Source organism: Tauraco erythrolophus, chromosome 9 (assembly GCF_009769465.1).
Source record: "Tauraco erythrolophus isolate bTauEry1 chromosome 9, bTauEry1.pri, whole genome shotgun sequence".
NCBI classification, from domain to species: domain Eukaryota; kingdom Metazoa; phylum Chordata; class Aves; order Musophagiformes; family Musophagidae; genus Tauraco; species Tauraco erythrolophus.
Window position 1 is genome coordinate 34460037 of NC_141473.1, and position 15957 is coordinate 34475993.

The 15957-nt window shown below is 41.7% G+C and overlaps 1 protein-coding gene across 2 annotated transcripts in view; it reads left to right on the top strand.

Moving 5' to 3' along the window:
• ARID5B (AT-rich interaction domain 5B) overlaps positions 1 to 15957 on the top strand; it is a 119380-nt gene that overhangs the window by 40909 nt on the left and 62514 nt on the right. For both annotated transcript variants that reach the window (XM_086616785.1, XM_086616784.1), the window contains one exon: positions 7021 to 7251. In XM_086616785.1, the coding sequence (XP_086472911.1) occupies positions 7021 to 7251 (231 nt within the window). The remainder of the gene's footprint in view (positions 1 to 7020; positions 7252 to 15957) is intronic.

Sequence of the window (15957 nt, forward strand, 5' to 3'; positions counted from 1 at the left end):
GGACTAGAACAACTCAGATTCAAATCACTGACTGTAAAATGTTCTTCAATCGTGTGCTTTAAGTACGTATTAGATGGTGCTGTCTTTTTTCTTTTTTTTTAATGACTATATTGCTGTTGGGTTGAACAGTAGTTTCAATCTCCAGTAGATTTGTAAGTATTCTCTTTCTTTCAAATGTTAAACTAATCTTAGGAATTCTTTGAATGGCTGATGCTCTGCTGGCACTGTGACAGAAAACAGAGAGCCGGGGAAGTGGCACAAAATTCTGAGAATTAGCTCTGTCTCTTCCTTACAAGGGAAGAAATATCTGATACATGCAGAAAGGCTGCACGTTTTATTCTGTATATTGGCAGAAATGGCTTTTGCCTTTTGATCAGTTTAAAAGCAAAATCAGGCAGGCAGACGTCCACATAAGAATTACAGGCAACTTGTTAACATCATCATTATCTGGTAAACATAAATGTAATCACTGTGTTCAGTATCCTGCAACACCTTGCCTTTGTTCTTGATTGCATTAGCATTCAAATAGAGGGGAGTTCTCAAAGCAAGGACAAAGCAGTATTCCTGTTGTGTCAATAATTTACCTAAATTTATTTAAACCCAAACCCACAGATTTCCTGTCCCCTGTCATGGGGCTGAATCATTACTGTATTTGCATTTATCTGTGAGAGAAATATAATTGTTAGATTAGTATTTTTAGGTCTTGCGATTAATTAGCCAGCCAAGGCACACCAAGTGGCTTTACTAGAGTGAAAAGAAGACTGGGAATGTAAAGGCAGGGTGGATTGGAAGAGCTCTGTTTGAGAAGTCTTCCCTAATGACTGGAGAGAGAAGGATTGGTGTGCTAGAGCATACAGAAGTAGTTTTGTGATGATGATGCAACTACCTGAACTCCTCAGCTGTTGCTCCTATATCACAGCACCCTGATGCAAAGGGACATGGATTCTTACTGGTGTTCTTAGCCTTGTGTCTGCGCAGGCAATTCGATGGGTGAAGTGGTCAAGCAAGGAGCCAGCCTTGATTCTCCCATGAAGGTTATTTCATTGGGAGAGCCATCCTTTCTCTCACAGGAGTACTCACTCATAGATGGAGGTGGTGATTTGCATTGCTTCTTGGCCAGCTGCAGTTATCTGGGTGATGATTTGCGGGTATTTGGCAGGTTATGACTAGATGATGATACAGGAAGGTGTTTTCATTGCAAGATTCCTCTTAAAGGTTTTTAGGTCATAAAAACCCACGTTCTTCTTCCTCCTTCTGGTTACTCTTTTGTTGTTTTGCTGTTTCTGTTGCTCTTTGACTTTTTGAGGAATTCAAATTTTTTAGGTAATTGTGTAGTAAGTTCATTTCTGTCTGGTAGGAAGCTGTGCTACTTTCCCTTAGGATTTACTAGAGCAGTCTGCTTTGAGATGCGCGGAGCCTGTCTGACCTGCAGTGGTTGGTTTTGAAGGGTCAGCTATGCGAGTCTTTGCCTCGTCTACACCTGTGTTCTCATGCCTGTATGCAGAAAGTCTTTGCTAAAGGAGTAGAACAAGGGAAGGAGAACTACATCCTGTCTTAAGAGCTGGAAGAGCCAAAGTCCATTGCCACAGATGAGATCAACCTTTTTTATCTTGATGGCAAGTGTCTCGACTGGGAGGGGATTTTTTTAGCATGCGTTTGGACCATTGCTTTGGCATAGGGCAGACTGCTTTGTCATTTAGGTGGAATTCATTTCACTCGCTCAATTTAATCTGCATGTTAAGCCTCTAGATTAAGTTAGTTGTCATTGATGAGGGAGTAGTAGCTCCAGAGAGTGAGTTGATCCATGTCTTTCAAAACAGAAGGTTGGAAGGAGATCTCTCTGACTATAGAGGGATCTGCACAGGTGTCGTAGACTAAAACTGCATTGTTAGATGAAACGAGTCCCATCACATGTGCTCCAGTGGGTTGTTGAGGGTCTTGGGAGGGCAGCGACACCTGAACGCTGCCCTGAAATAGTCAAGAGACATCCCGCCTTGGGAGTCACAGCCGTGTTCATTCAGCATGGCTAACCCTCGCCATTCCCAGTCCCTCCGGACATCCAGATGTGTCCTCTGTTACCTTTGTGTCTGCTGCGTACCGATGATATGGTCAAAGGCGTGCATACAAGCAATGATAAACTAATTTTGATATGTGCATCCTCTGGGAGACCCCCTTAGTAACTGAGGGTAATGAAAGAAGGCAGAGTAGCGAGGGCAGCGTGCGGGAGAGGAGCCTGACGGACGGAGCCCTGCAACTTCCTTCATTTTCACTCTATATTCCAAATAACTCCCTTGGTCAATTTGCTACCCACACACCAAAGCATTGTCCCATTTTATCTCGTTCCCCTGATGCTTCCATTGCTTATCTTACGAAGATCTGTGTTAACATTTATCAAAACGAATGGCAAGCCTGGGACCTTTTAAGTAGTTTTTTTAGTTAATAAAACCAATCTTCTACTTCTGTTATGTTAAAAGTACATTATCTTTTTATTACAAACTCTCTACAGCTCTGTCTGTTTTCCTTCTTGGCAATTTCATGACTACTCCAGTTGATTGCTGTGTGGAGAATTACAAAATCATTAAGGGTGGAGTTGTACCAGCTGACTTACAGTACAAGCCATTTCTCAAAATAACCACAACAGTGCAATACTGATGTGTAATTTACGTCACAGTATGTTTTTATGAAATAGTTTGTGGCTTATTCATTTAGATCTAGAACTGAATATCTCCTCTCTCGCTTTTTAATCAAGCTTTCTTCTTTTTTTTTTTTTTTTTTTACTTTTTAATATTTTCCACTCCTAGGCTTGGCTTGCCTCCAATTTACCAGCTACAATGAGGAGGAAAAAAATGGGGTGGTGGTTTGGTTTTTTTTTTTCTTTCGCCTGCAGTTTAACTGCAAGTGTTTTTTCATCTTTGATGTATACATTTGTGTTAACTGCCTCGGAAGAGATGGTAGATTTGTGGTGGAATATATTGGACAAAGGTAGAGCAGAGAATTGATAAAAGAGATGCAAAAGTTTGGAATGTCAAACCATACCAAGCGAGTGACGCTATTTAGCCTCCTGCTCTAGTACATTTCCTTTTTAAAAATGACTTTCTGTATAATGTCTTGTAATTAGAACAGGAAATCATTGAGTAACTGTAAGAAGAATAAGAGCACTTAAACTGAAAAGAAAATTACCTTCCAAGAAATTATATTCACAATTTTTTTTTCCTTTATTTTTTTTTTCTTCCCTTCACATTACTGTGTTGGTAATGGTAGTAACAGATGTACATACCCTTATCTGTATCATTGTTCTGCTTATGTTTTCTGGGGAAAAAAAAAAAAAATCATTTTCAGTAATACAAAAAATGAATGGACAGAAAATGGGAAATGCCTAATTACAAAAAATATTCTGTGTCACAACAGAGTAGCAATTAAATTGAAACTTCAATATAATTATCAATAACAGTCGAGCCTGGAAGGGTGCCAGGCGCATAAAGTTGGTGCTCAGCCTTTATGTGGTTGCTAGGAGCACGGCGAAAAGTATAAAGCTTAGAGAAAGGAATGTCTAATGTAATAAAGTAACAGAAGGTAGCATAAATCATTGTGAGAGCAGTTCGTATTGACATTATTTTACTTAAATTGGGTCGAAACTAGACATTTAGTCTTACAAGAGGCACAAATTCATATATTTCTTCCGCAGAAATAACTCTGTGCTTTCCGGGAAGAAGTGGAGTGTGCTTTCCTAGCACCAGCCTCATACATATTTGGAATCTTTTAAGCAAAAATCTTTATATGTTTGTTTCTGTTGGCATCCGAATGCATTTGCACTAATACGATTAAAAGAACTAAAGGGCAAAATACTTGGCAGCTTTTGCAGTTGAGGTAATTAGCTACAGGAAGGAACATGCATAGTTTTTCCATCAAGCTCTATAAAATCCTGGTGTGAAGGTCTTTTTAAAGAAAAAAATGCTTACTGATGTTGAGAGTAGATTATGGCGGTTAGCAATAACATTATAGGCTGATGTTTCCGAAACAAGCAAACAAAAAGCGAGTTACAGTTTTGTATTTCTCTGCTCTCTCTGTAAATAGTTCTGGCTCTAGACGGATTTGTTAGGAATTCATGCTTTTAGCAGGCTTTATTTTTTTTTTCTTTTGAGGCTTTTAATTGTCTTGCATTACATATTAAAAATGGTTGTGCTGATTTGAAAAGTCAGTTCTTGCATAGATTCATTGTGTTTGGCATTTCATGCATCTCTTACTTACAAAGACAACTTGAAGAACATGTAATCCAACATAAATGCCAGGCTGTGCCAAATCCCAGCTCTCTTTACTCCTCACAAAGGGAACTGTTGGATTACATCTATGCATATATAGGCAGTGCTCGGAAGGCAGGGGTGGAACCTTGCCTCCTAATTACAGTTTCCCTGTTTTCAGCCCTGAAATATATAAATAAATGAAAAATTGACATTGGAGGGGGTTATTAAGACGCACAATTACGATATAAGCATGGGGTTAGAGTAATTTCAGTCGAACCTTACAAACAACGTACTGTAGGTATTATCTTTTACCATGTTCTCTCTGTTGAAGCTCAAATGAGATTCAGAAATACAGCATCTCAGTTTTCTAAGATCTCAGTTAAATGTTTTTAGAAATTACATTGTTTTTCTTTATTTTAATGGAATGTGATCCACATGTTGATCTCTCCTCCTCCTAAGAGTAAACTCTTCCTAAAATCATATTTATGAAAAGCATTCATCAATATACACTAAGTTCACCATTAAATGGTGCATGTTAGGCTTTGCTACAAGAAAAATACTTCTTTGGGCTTAACATTTTATTAGGGATTGGTCTACTTTGATTTGTCTTTTCTCATGTGGGCGTGGTTGAGGAAAAAAGTCTTTGTTCCAGGAGCGCTCTGTTTGTCTTTCACTAAACAAATCTTTAGTTTATTCAGCCTTTGTTCGTTCTTAGTTTTATCTATTGAACCTGGAGTGAATAAGGAAAGGAAAGAAATGCATCATAAAGTACTCATTGGAGTTGCACAAGCATATGTAAAAGTGATCCTGTAGAAAATGACTTGATTTTAATTTATGCCAGGGGTTTGAGTTAGTCGTCAGTTGTCAGAGGTAGAAAGTTTGTGTAATTCTTCGCAGGGACTTACAGCACATTTGTCTGGAAACTAATGGTTGACTACAAAGGCACATGGGACATACATTTATGTACACCCTGTTTAAAAAGCTGACCACATCCTGGCATAAGAAAAGTGCTGTCAGATCGACAGATTCAGCTCACCACTATCTGCACAAAGGTATAAAGTAGTAATAACTGTCAGGCAGGCATATATGAAACTCTCGAAGGAGCTAAAGGATGGATCATGTGCTTGTTAATTCCAAGAACAGTTTTCCTGATCTGATTTTTAGAGTTTCCTAATAAAGGAGAGAGAGCCATATTCCCAGGAGCAATTGGCTTAATCGTGCTGTTGTGTAGGCTTATGGGCTACTTAGTTGTTGAAAACAAAGAAAAGCATGACCACATCCTTATTGACCAAAAGAGGTTTTAGAGCCATTAATTTTGTTTTCTTAGAAAAGTAATGTAAATGCTGTTTACCAGAATACATTACTTTTTTACACAAATTGGTTGATTTCCCCACCTACGTCAGGGTAGTGGGGGAAGTTCTGAGTTTTTAAGTGATGGCTTTCAGGAGCTGTGTGTGTAAGAACAGTACTTCCCAAGTCCGTCTACTGTGTTGATTTTTTTTTTGCAGCATTGCATTTGTCTGCAGTGATGACATCCTAGGTGATATATCTGCTTCCAGAGACTTCTTAAATTTTAGCCTTTTTATGTGTCAACATTTCCATTGCCTCACGCGAATCAAGATGAGTTGCACCATCGTATTTAGCTGGGGAGAACTGATCTAACATTTCTTTCAATAACTGAAGTGATTTTTACTTTAAGGGTAAGAAAGACGATTTAAGTACTGGTAAAGGGATTAAATAGTAGACCTTTTGTCTCTGACAGAAGAAATAGCTGAGTTACTTGGTAATTAGAGTACAGCAGAAAATGTAAACTGAATGCACTTGCTTTGTCTTCATTGGCATTCGTGGAAAGCCCATGTTTAGTTACCCTACCTGAGGAGATAAATAAGCATAAAAAGAAGTGCCATTAAGTACTGGCTGCGAACCTGCAAAGGAATAATTTCTCGTGTTTCTGTCTCTGGTTGTTTTTTTTTTTTTGCTGTTAGGTTTCCTGCTGGTTATCATATGATGAAACTTGATTGTGATATTTCAAAATCTGCCACCTTTATGCCTAATACCATCTAAAATGTGGGGGAACGGAAAGGTCTGAGCTCTAGATTGCTTTAGATTTTGAGCCCACATTTCGATAGTATGAGCTCTTTGGAAATTCATTTGCTGGTTGTGCTCTGTAGGTGTTTATTGAGTCCTGCTGCATTTGCAGTTAATGTGAGGAAAGTTATTTCCACCTGTGCCAGTAGCTTAGCATCAATGACCAGGTCAGATCAGCCCACCTGCCCGGCCCAGGGGCCCTTTGGTAGTTGCCAGTATCAGCTACTTCAAAGGAGAATTAATAGCTGCATGCTCTAGGGCTTGTATATTATTATTTTTAAAAGACGTTAGCTGGTGTAAACATGAGTTCAGTAAGGCTGTATAGGGAGCTGAGTAAAAATGACAGATAATATTTCTATCAAAGCAGCCGAGTTGGCAAAGTGTGGAGAGCACTTTGATTCAGGCCGTTGGCCAGCTTTTGCAGAGCGGTGTTTTCTTATTCATCCAGGTAGAGTTCTTTTGGGTAAGCATGAGAGAACTGAATAGAAAGCCAGAAAAGAAGCTGTTTCAATAAACTTTTTTAAAATGTCTATTTTTAACCTTTCTTTCAAAAACCACTGTGCTATAAAAGATAAGTCTTGAGAAAAGACTGAACCAGTGGGCCATGAGTTTTCTGAAATGCTTGAGTTACAGCCCTTGTTTTGCATTTTTCAGACATGCTAACAGTATCATTTTTTTTCTTTCATTCCAGGTGAGGATGATGAAGATTCAAACCTGCTAATTCTCAGCTACCCACAGTACTGTCGATATCGTTCCATGTTAAAGCGCATTCAGGACAAGCCTTCTTCAATATTAACAGACCAGTTTGTTTTAGCCCTGGGAGGCATTGCAGTAACAAGCAAGAACCCCCAAATCTTCTACTGTCGGGATACGTTTGATCATCCTACTCTAATAGAAAATGAAAGTATATGTGATGAGTTTGGTAAGTGATGTTACAGCTATTTTCTTTTTCTCACAAGTGAAGACATTTTTCATCTTTTAAAGTGTCCACTGATTTCCAAGGGGAAGATGTGATTCCTTTAAAGTGAGCCAATGCTATTTATGTTTGAAATGTTAAGTACCAAGTGTGCTCTTTCCTCCGTGAGACTGAAGGCTTCTAGCTACTGGTGATCTGGGTATTGCAGCTTGACTTTGTCACGATCAAAGATAACATTACACGGGTGGAGCGCGTAGCACAATTACTCAGTACGAGTGAAAGGATCTCTTGTCTGGATTTGAAATTTATCTACCTTAACCGTTCACCTATAGCCTGTGTCTTTCCAGAAGGTTTACAAAGCGTGTTGGGTTTTTTTAAAGTCGTTGTTGGTGCAGTATGCTAACAAACGCAAAGTAAGAGCGACTCCCTGCGCATCCCATTGCTGTTGCAGAGCACTCATCAACCATGGGTGTGCTCCCAGGGCCCTGGGCAAATGTCAGCTATAGCTGGTGTGTTTCTGGCCTTCCTGGAGTGTGGGCTTTTTCAGTGGGGGCTTTGCCAGTGCTAGGAGCTCCATTTTACAAGTGCAGAAGCACTTCTGGGAGGTGACCTCTTAATTCAAAGGGTGTAGAGAATACTCTGCAGCTCCAGAGCAGTAAGCAGCCCCTTACAGCTGGGAGAGAGGGCTGCAAGATTTGACTCCTGATAGCTGCCAGGTGATTTCACACTTTTTTTTTTTTTTTTTTTTCCTGTGTGTATGTGTATGTGTCAGATCAACCCAAGGGCAGCGGATATGCTGCTGAATGTGTGGCAGAATGCATGTTGTGTACACACCTAGGGTAACTCCAGTATTGGGTCCAGTGTAATTTCTTTAGCAGTGTACTTATGCTGTGAGAATTAAGTTTTATTACCCATATCACCAGATGGATGAGCACTGCAGCTAACACTCACAAAGTCTGTTTGCATAGCGGTGGGTACGCCTTTGCTGGGCAAGATCCCTGCATCTCTACAAGGAAGCTCTTGTGGTTTCTTAGAGAGAGAATTTCTGATTATGTATTTCATGTATCATAATGAGCGTGAGAAGGAAGGGGTTCAATGATGCTTGTGATGGGAGAATCGTCTCCCCCTTTTTCCTAACTCAAGTACACTGGCTTTGAGCTCAGTGCCCGGTCCGAGCCTTGTTGTGTTGGCAGAGAAAAAAGCCGACCCAGCCAGTGGCATTGGGGCATTTTGTGAGGTAGGGCAGGACTGCTTCTCTGCTGCTGCACCCATCAACCCGCAACACGCAGGAGAGATCCGTCCTCACGGGGCGGCGGCACTGGAGCACATTACTGCTGTGAATAGCTTCAATTTTGTGATGTCAAGCTTTTGCAGGATCGGGCCCAAGCTGTCAAGTCCGCTCACGCTCACACAAAATGTTACAGGCTTTGAATGAGCTATGAATAAAAGTGTTGGTTGCTCTTAGGAGGTGGGGGTGGTGAAAAAATGAATGAAATGCCCTGGAAGTTTGGTCCAATAACACAATAGTGTCATGTTGATTTTTATTTACTCTGAGCTCCGGCTCAGAATATAAAGTTCAGTTTTAATTGACTATCCTTCTTATATGGGAAAGGTTATTTTAGGCTTGAAGGCGTTTGATGAGTGTACCATCTGCTTTCTGTGGAGTATTTTATTCAGGGTCATTCCTTGATTACAGGTTTGTTGAAATAGTTGGATCCATAATGTAAGTGTATCATGGAATATTAGTAATAGATGAATCAAAGAGATGTGGATTGATGCAGAAACTACGCTTAGTGAACCATAGCAAGTGCTTTGTTCAGTCTCTGAAAGCTAACTATGCCATTCTCTTGACCTTTGCGAGGCAATTATCTCATTATCAAACCAGAGCCACAAAAATCTTAGCCATAGAAATTAATAATGTGTATTTAAAATCTAGTTTGGTTTAAGAAGCAGATTTTTTTAACTCCCTATAAAAACAAAAAAAAATTACTACTCTTTAAAAGTATTTGTTATGAAAATAATGATGTGGTAAAATCTGCAAGCCCTGCTGTGTTAGGAAGAAAAAACTGGCCAATGTGTGGTGCCATCTCTGTATTGCAAAATGCGTGGTGTCAATTATACTACCTTTGTTGGAGGCAACAGGCAAAGTGCTATTTTATGCTTTTCTTTGCTGGCAGGACAATAAAATGTACAACACTTTGTTATACAAACAGTTTACATTGATATCATGTAGATTGATGTCACATGTGGAAAGTGATGACTGTTAAAGCTAAACAGAGGCAGGGTGGTACAGTAGATAAATACCAGTGCCTTAGAGTAATCCGTTTATCGGTTAAATCTGAGGGGGGAGCAGATTACAGAAATGTGACTAAAATTCTTAAAAGGTGTCTATAAGGAGATCCAGACACACTTAATTTGAAGGGCTTGGCTATTTCTTACGTTGCAAATGAAAGAAGCGTGCAGAAGGAATGAGACAGGAACACATGTATTTCCCCATCACCTGAAATTCTCCAAACTCTAAAGCGAGTACAAAATTTGTGAAACACGGTCTACTGATGTCTTTATGTGGGAAGCTCTGGCTTCTGGTACAGATGCCAGGTCTTCCTCAAACGTAGCTGTTGGGGAAGGTGTTACACGTTCTCTGCACGTTGTACTACTGTGCGACAGATACAGCGTGTCACAAGCGAGACACAAAAAACACCTTTACAAAGAGCCCCGTTCACCGCAGTGTGTAAGCTGTTGTCCTTGTTAGGCAGTTTTAACAGAGAGAAATATTTTTCCAGAAAGTAGTCTCTGAAATTTTATTATACATTATAGCAAAGACATTTTGTTCAGCTCTGACTTCTTCTCATACTCCTCCCTTTTTTCCCCATTCCGTGGGGTTTAACAAAAATAAATGAAGCAGGAAATGAGGAAGAAAAATTAAGTTTTGTTGACAATAAATAGTGTTTTTTAAGTGTGGGACTTTTTAAAGTAGAAACTGCCTGTGAACTCCTACGGATGTGGCTGGAAGAGATGCTTCAGTGCTTCAGGCAGTCCAATGTGGATGGCCCCTATAGATAGACCCTACACAGAGCTGCTGTAAGGGTCAGGGCTGCAGGAAGCTTCCCCTCCGGCTTCAAGGAGGGCTACCACAGGTAGTACCTGCTGCCGACACTGTGGCTACCTGTGTCTACATCTGTCCTGCCTGTGCACTCCTATAGGGCACATGCCCAAATGATTCGGGCAGGAATTTTCAGGACCAATTTTCTCACAAAGTCCTTCTCGGCTCCTCCTCTAACTTGGTTCGGCGTGCCACAACATCCCACCGAGGAGGCCCTGGAGAAGCAAGCAGGCTGCCGAGGAATCGGCTCAGCAGCTGGAAGACTTAAAACATTTGCATCTATTTCTTTGCAGCCTGACAGGGAAGGACTTCCTCTCCATTTGCAGAGGAAAGACTGCTGTGAGTGGGAAGCCTCCCGCTCCCATTCTTGTTGATACAACTACTGATTAGTTAATCTAACTGCCTTGGAGGGTTCCCCTCCAGAATGCACATAGGCTCAAAAGTTTGCTTCTGTTCAGAAAGCAGAAGACATGAGCCGTGCTTGGATGTCTTGATAGCCACGGTTCATGGATATGACCACAGTCGGGCTGTGTACCTCTTCTCTTCCTGAAGTAAGAGCAATTAGAGGTCCCCACCAGCAGGAAACGGTCCAGGTGGATAATGAAATGCTGGTGTTGCTGGCTAGGAACAAGAAATCTGGGATTTTGAACATGCACAGGAGGCTGGAGTGGAGTTGTCCATGGTCTAACTGAAGCACAGAGGCTTGAGCCCTGCCTGGTGGTGCTGCCAGCCTGTGCAGCCTTGCAGGTGGCACATGGAGCCAGGGCTGCAGGGAGACGGCAGGCTGGACCTGGGCAGCAGTGGCAGTGGAGTGTCTGCCATGGCCCCGCTGGCTCTGTCTGGCTGCGCCGGGGAGGGACCGGTTGGAGGCAGCGGAGGAAGCAAACGGGATCAGTTCGGTTCGTGGCCTCCGTTTATTTCCCTGTCCAGACTAGAGTTCACCTACGCATTCCTTTATCTAACTGCTCCTATTAATTGGCATGTGGAAAAAAAACCAAAACCCTATTTCCTCATTCCCCTGCTCCCTTAAAATAAAAATACTATGTACTAGCTGAACAATTCATTTCTCTTCAACTTGAGATCATTGGTAAAGACGTTTTTCAAAATCTTTTTCATTTATCAGCCTCTGGGGTTACTGTTATTTAATAGCTTTTGTAAATGCATATAATTTACTGGCATGTGCTGTGTGATCATATATGCTGCAAGAGAGAAGGAATTTAAAAATAGAGATCCTAATAGTTTTCCTTATAGATTGAAGAGATCTAGTTGGAGGCAAAGCTGCCTCTGCAGTGTCCAGCAGACGGATTTGAGGGTCACTGGGCAGAAATGAGTGCGCAGTTGTTTCTACAGCAGCACACATCCTCTGTGTTTTCTTGTCTGAAGGAGGTGACTTGGCCCCCTACCAGACTCGTGCCTGCTCCACCGCATGGATTGACTTCCAGGGCGCGTCGAAGAGCGCGGATCCTTTCGCGACCCAGCTGTGAGCTGTGTTGCCAAAAGCACGTGGGCCCTTATAGCAAGATAGTGTACAGATGTGCCCATCAGCGTGACCTCCACCTTCTCCAGGCTTGGGGACTCACAGGGCAGCAGGAACAGACGCACAGCTTAGAAGCTGGAGGGTCAGGTGCTTGGGTGATGATGGATTTCTACAGCTCCATCAGCTTCTTCAGGTGAAAATCTCGTACAGAAAGATTTGTCATGGTGCTTTGCTGGATAAATATTACAAATCCTGCCTGCTAAAGATGATCCAGAAGGCTCACTTTCATTTTCTGAGCATGGGGTTACTTTTTCTATAAAGAGGAGTGTTAGAGAAAACTGAATACCTTATTTCTTCTTGATTTTTGAAACCTATTCGGTAAATTTTAAATCATTCTGGATTATTCTTATAGCATGCTGGGTCCAATATGCCATTAAACAAGCTATTTGGTCCCTGGGGTACTGTAAACACTCATTCACTCCCAAAAGAAGGTTAAAAGTTTTATTTTCGCATGTAAGGGCCAATTTTTTATAAAACATTTCATACCAAAAAGTGAGAGAACTACATCCTGCTGTGGTATGAATATAATTTTTTCTCTGAAAAATGAAACTTCTTCATTTTAGCATAATGAGCACTACAGAGGGGAAACTGCTCATTGAAGAAAATGATGCATAAAGGGCATTGCAGTCCCCACTTCCCTCATCTCCGCTTTCCCCCCCAAAAAAAACTTAACTAACTTGTGCTGGGAAAAAACATCTGCATTATTGGGAAAAATCATCTACATTAAAAAAAGAAAACACAAACCCCAAACCCTTCAACAAGTCAGAGCTACCTGTAAAACAATGCAGAAAGCAAGTTCTCTCGCTTCCAGGGCTGGCAGGGAATAGTTAGGAGTGAAGAATGACTTACCCGTCCTCCCAGCTGCTGGGCTTTCTGAGCCAATGATTTCAGAAGGACTTACTTCCTTCCTGTCATTGACCAGGTAAGCAGCAGCAGGACAGCACTATGGAGAAGAAGGGACTTTTCAGGGATATGTCATGTACCAGAAAAAATGTGTAGGATGGAAGCTGGTGACTTCAGGGTATAGAGTGGTACCATTACTCCGGTATAGCTGAAATTTGGTCTTTGCTGGCATTATACATCTCAGTTTACAGAAGTTTGTGACTCACAGATAAAATCAGTTGTTTAGGGGAAAAACATAACAAAACAAAACTTTGGCAGGGAATGAGAGTTAAAAAAAAGAGAATGAATGTTGTTTCCAGTCTAAATGAAATACAGTTTTCCTGTTGGTAACTAACTTTATTGGTGTGAGTCAAAATTGGCTTTTCTTTTTTAACCAGCTCTAGTACAAAAATTGTACTTAGGCCTGAAAGGGTGGAGTTTTAATGTTGTTCAGCTGATGTAAACTATCAGCATTATTGCTAACGACTGTTTTGGCTACCTGCAGGATAATTTGTATCAGTGAAATTCAGAAAACCCTGAAGTTTCCAGATAGATGCTTCGGGCTTCTTTGTTTTAAGACAAATGTGATGTTAGAATGGGATAGGTGTTAGTCCTCCTCTGCCAAGACTAGGACTACTTTAAGCATTTAGAAATGCAATAGGAAGAGTATGGAGGCTTTTTATGAGCATGGATACTGGGACCTCCATAGATGGAGCTTTACGGTGGCATCTCCAACAGTCTGAAAAATATGCAAATCTTTTCCAAGGTCCTGGGCAGGGTGGCTTAGCAAAATATTTCAAATTTTAACTCTCTTGAAACAAAAACAGGACATAGCTGGAGGGGAAGTAACGATTAATGCATAGTAGTGCTATATACAATATAGATAAATGTACGTTTCCTCTTTCCTCCCACTCCACCTCTGCAAACTTAAGCTTTTAGCTTGAAAAAGCAAATCTGGAAATGTTCTGGATTCTGATCAGGCTTCTTTCTTATTTTGTTAATTCAACTGTAGAGTAAGATATTAATGATCCCCAGATGTTGTTTATAATGATTGATTTTTCAGTTGTGAAAAAATACTTGCAGTTTTTTTAAACAATTGATATTTTCTAGTGTGCTCTGCAGCATTTGAATAAATGTCTGAAGGCAGAGCTGTTTATGTGCCCAACATAATTGCTTCTGTTAAGTGATTTCTTCATTCTTAACATTTTTAGCTCTAATTGCTTTTTCCCCATACATCTAAAAATAAATATTTGCAAGTTTTGCATTCTGTCACTCATTGAAATGCATAAAATATTTGTATACTCCAAGCAAAAAGGCACTGATAAGGGGTCACATTCTGTCTCACATAGTGGCGTAAATCCAAAATAACTCGATCCACTTCAGTGGCTTTTACTCAAGATTTTCACCAGTTAACCAAGGGCAGAATCTCACCCAACGTTAACAGCAAGCTGTTAAGTGAACATAAGTAATGTGTGGTAAAGTAAGATAAAATACCTTCCTGTCTGCAAGAACTTCAATAGAAACAAATGCTGTTAGCTTCTACTTATTTTTTTTTTTCGATACGTTTCACTAGCAACCGTAGCTGTAACCAAGATAAATATTAAGATAGATTATTTTTCACTTTCTAATCAAAACTCCTTTATGGAGAACATCTACAGAACGACTGATTTCTTTTGGGGTTGCATGTTCCCGCTGCCCTCAGGAAGGTGGCAGATGCCGAGCGGAGGGGCAGGTCGCTGCCTGAAAAGCTGCTGCTGCTGTCCGTTCCCTCCGGCCCGGTGGCATCCCTTCTCAGCAGGGCTGCTGGTGCCTGGCTGCCCCCCACGGAGCAGCAGGGTGGCTGCCCAGAAGCTCGTGGTGGCCGGCTGGCAGCGCTGCCGGAGCGCAGCTCTCACGGTGAGGGCGCTTGGGAAATTGGAATGGCTCCTGACTTCTTTGGGTGCCCTCGGGTAGCGGTCCAGGAGAGAGAGGGGCTCACGCTGCGAGTGCGCGGTGCTCCTGGCCGGCACCTGGCGGGGACCCGGCTGCTCGAGGAAGCGTCAGGGCTGTGAGCTGTGGGCTGGCCAGTGCGACCTCCCTGCTGGGACAGCCCGGGCTCTCACGGGACGGGAGATGAGATACCCACCCTCCATCCCTCCCGCCCACCAGTGCCCCTGGCAGAGCCGAGAGCCTGGGCACGCCCGCTGCCAGTCTGGCGCTTTTAACTTCTTCTCCTGCTTAATTTTTAATTAAAGAGCGATTATGTGACGGTGTTGCGGGGTTTAGGTGTTTTCTCAGCCAGAGTTTGGCAAGGAATTGATGTGTGGTTCCAGCAAACCACGGGTTAGCGAGTGAGCTGTTCTGTGCCTGATAAATGTAACTTATCACATGGGTTTTGTCATCTATTACACACGAGGCTGTTTTATTGGTGTCCGTTCGCTAAATGATTGTAGATATAAATGACTAATTCCTCCTGTATAAGATTTCCACTTGATGGCTAGTTTTATGATTCAGCTATCACAATCACTTTGTGTCATTCTAGTGAGAAGGGAGGCAAGCTGCGTTCGTGGTGAATGTGAGCGCCATGTCCCTCGCACGTGTTTTCGTTTCTGAAGCCATCTTTTTTTGTTTGCAATATGCCTTTGGTTAGAGCATCCTCGTTTGACTGTTCCTCTGGTTTCGGTGCCTCCCTTGGGCTACCAGCCCTGCCCAGACTCTTGAGCTTTGTCTTGGGAGAGCTTTTGGTCCACGGGCATCCCAAACCTTGCGGGCAGCGTCCCCAAGGTGCCGGGGCTCAGCAGCAGCCGGGAGCAGAGGAGACCTTTGCGGCCGGGGAAGGGCCCCCGTTCCCGCACCCGTACAATGGAAAAGAGAAGTGGTTTATGTCAGAATATGGTCACATTCTTCTGATTAAACCTACTCAAAAAAGACAACATTGTAATATTTTCCAATGACTGTTTATCATGAATTACGTCAGCCTTAGTTTAAATTGCTATTATTTCTCCTTAATGCTTCTTGGTGCCTGCGTAATTTACAGCATTGGCAGCTGCGGGACTATGAAATAACCTTTCACAACCACCATACAATAGTAAAGAACATGAAGTTTTTGTTGTTAATTATTATGGGACTCCTTTAACTTTTTTACAAAGTGACATAAAATATTGTTGAGGTATTTATGGTTAAAGCTACTTTTACATGGATCTATTTTGCT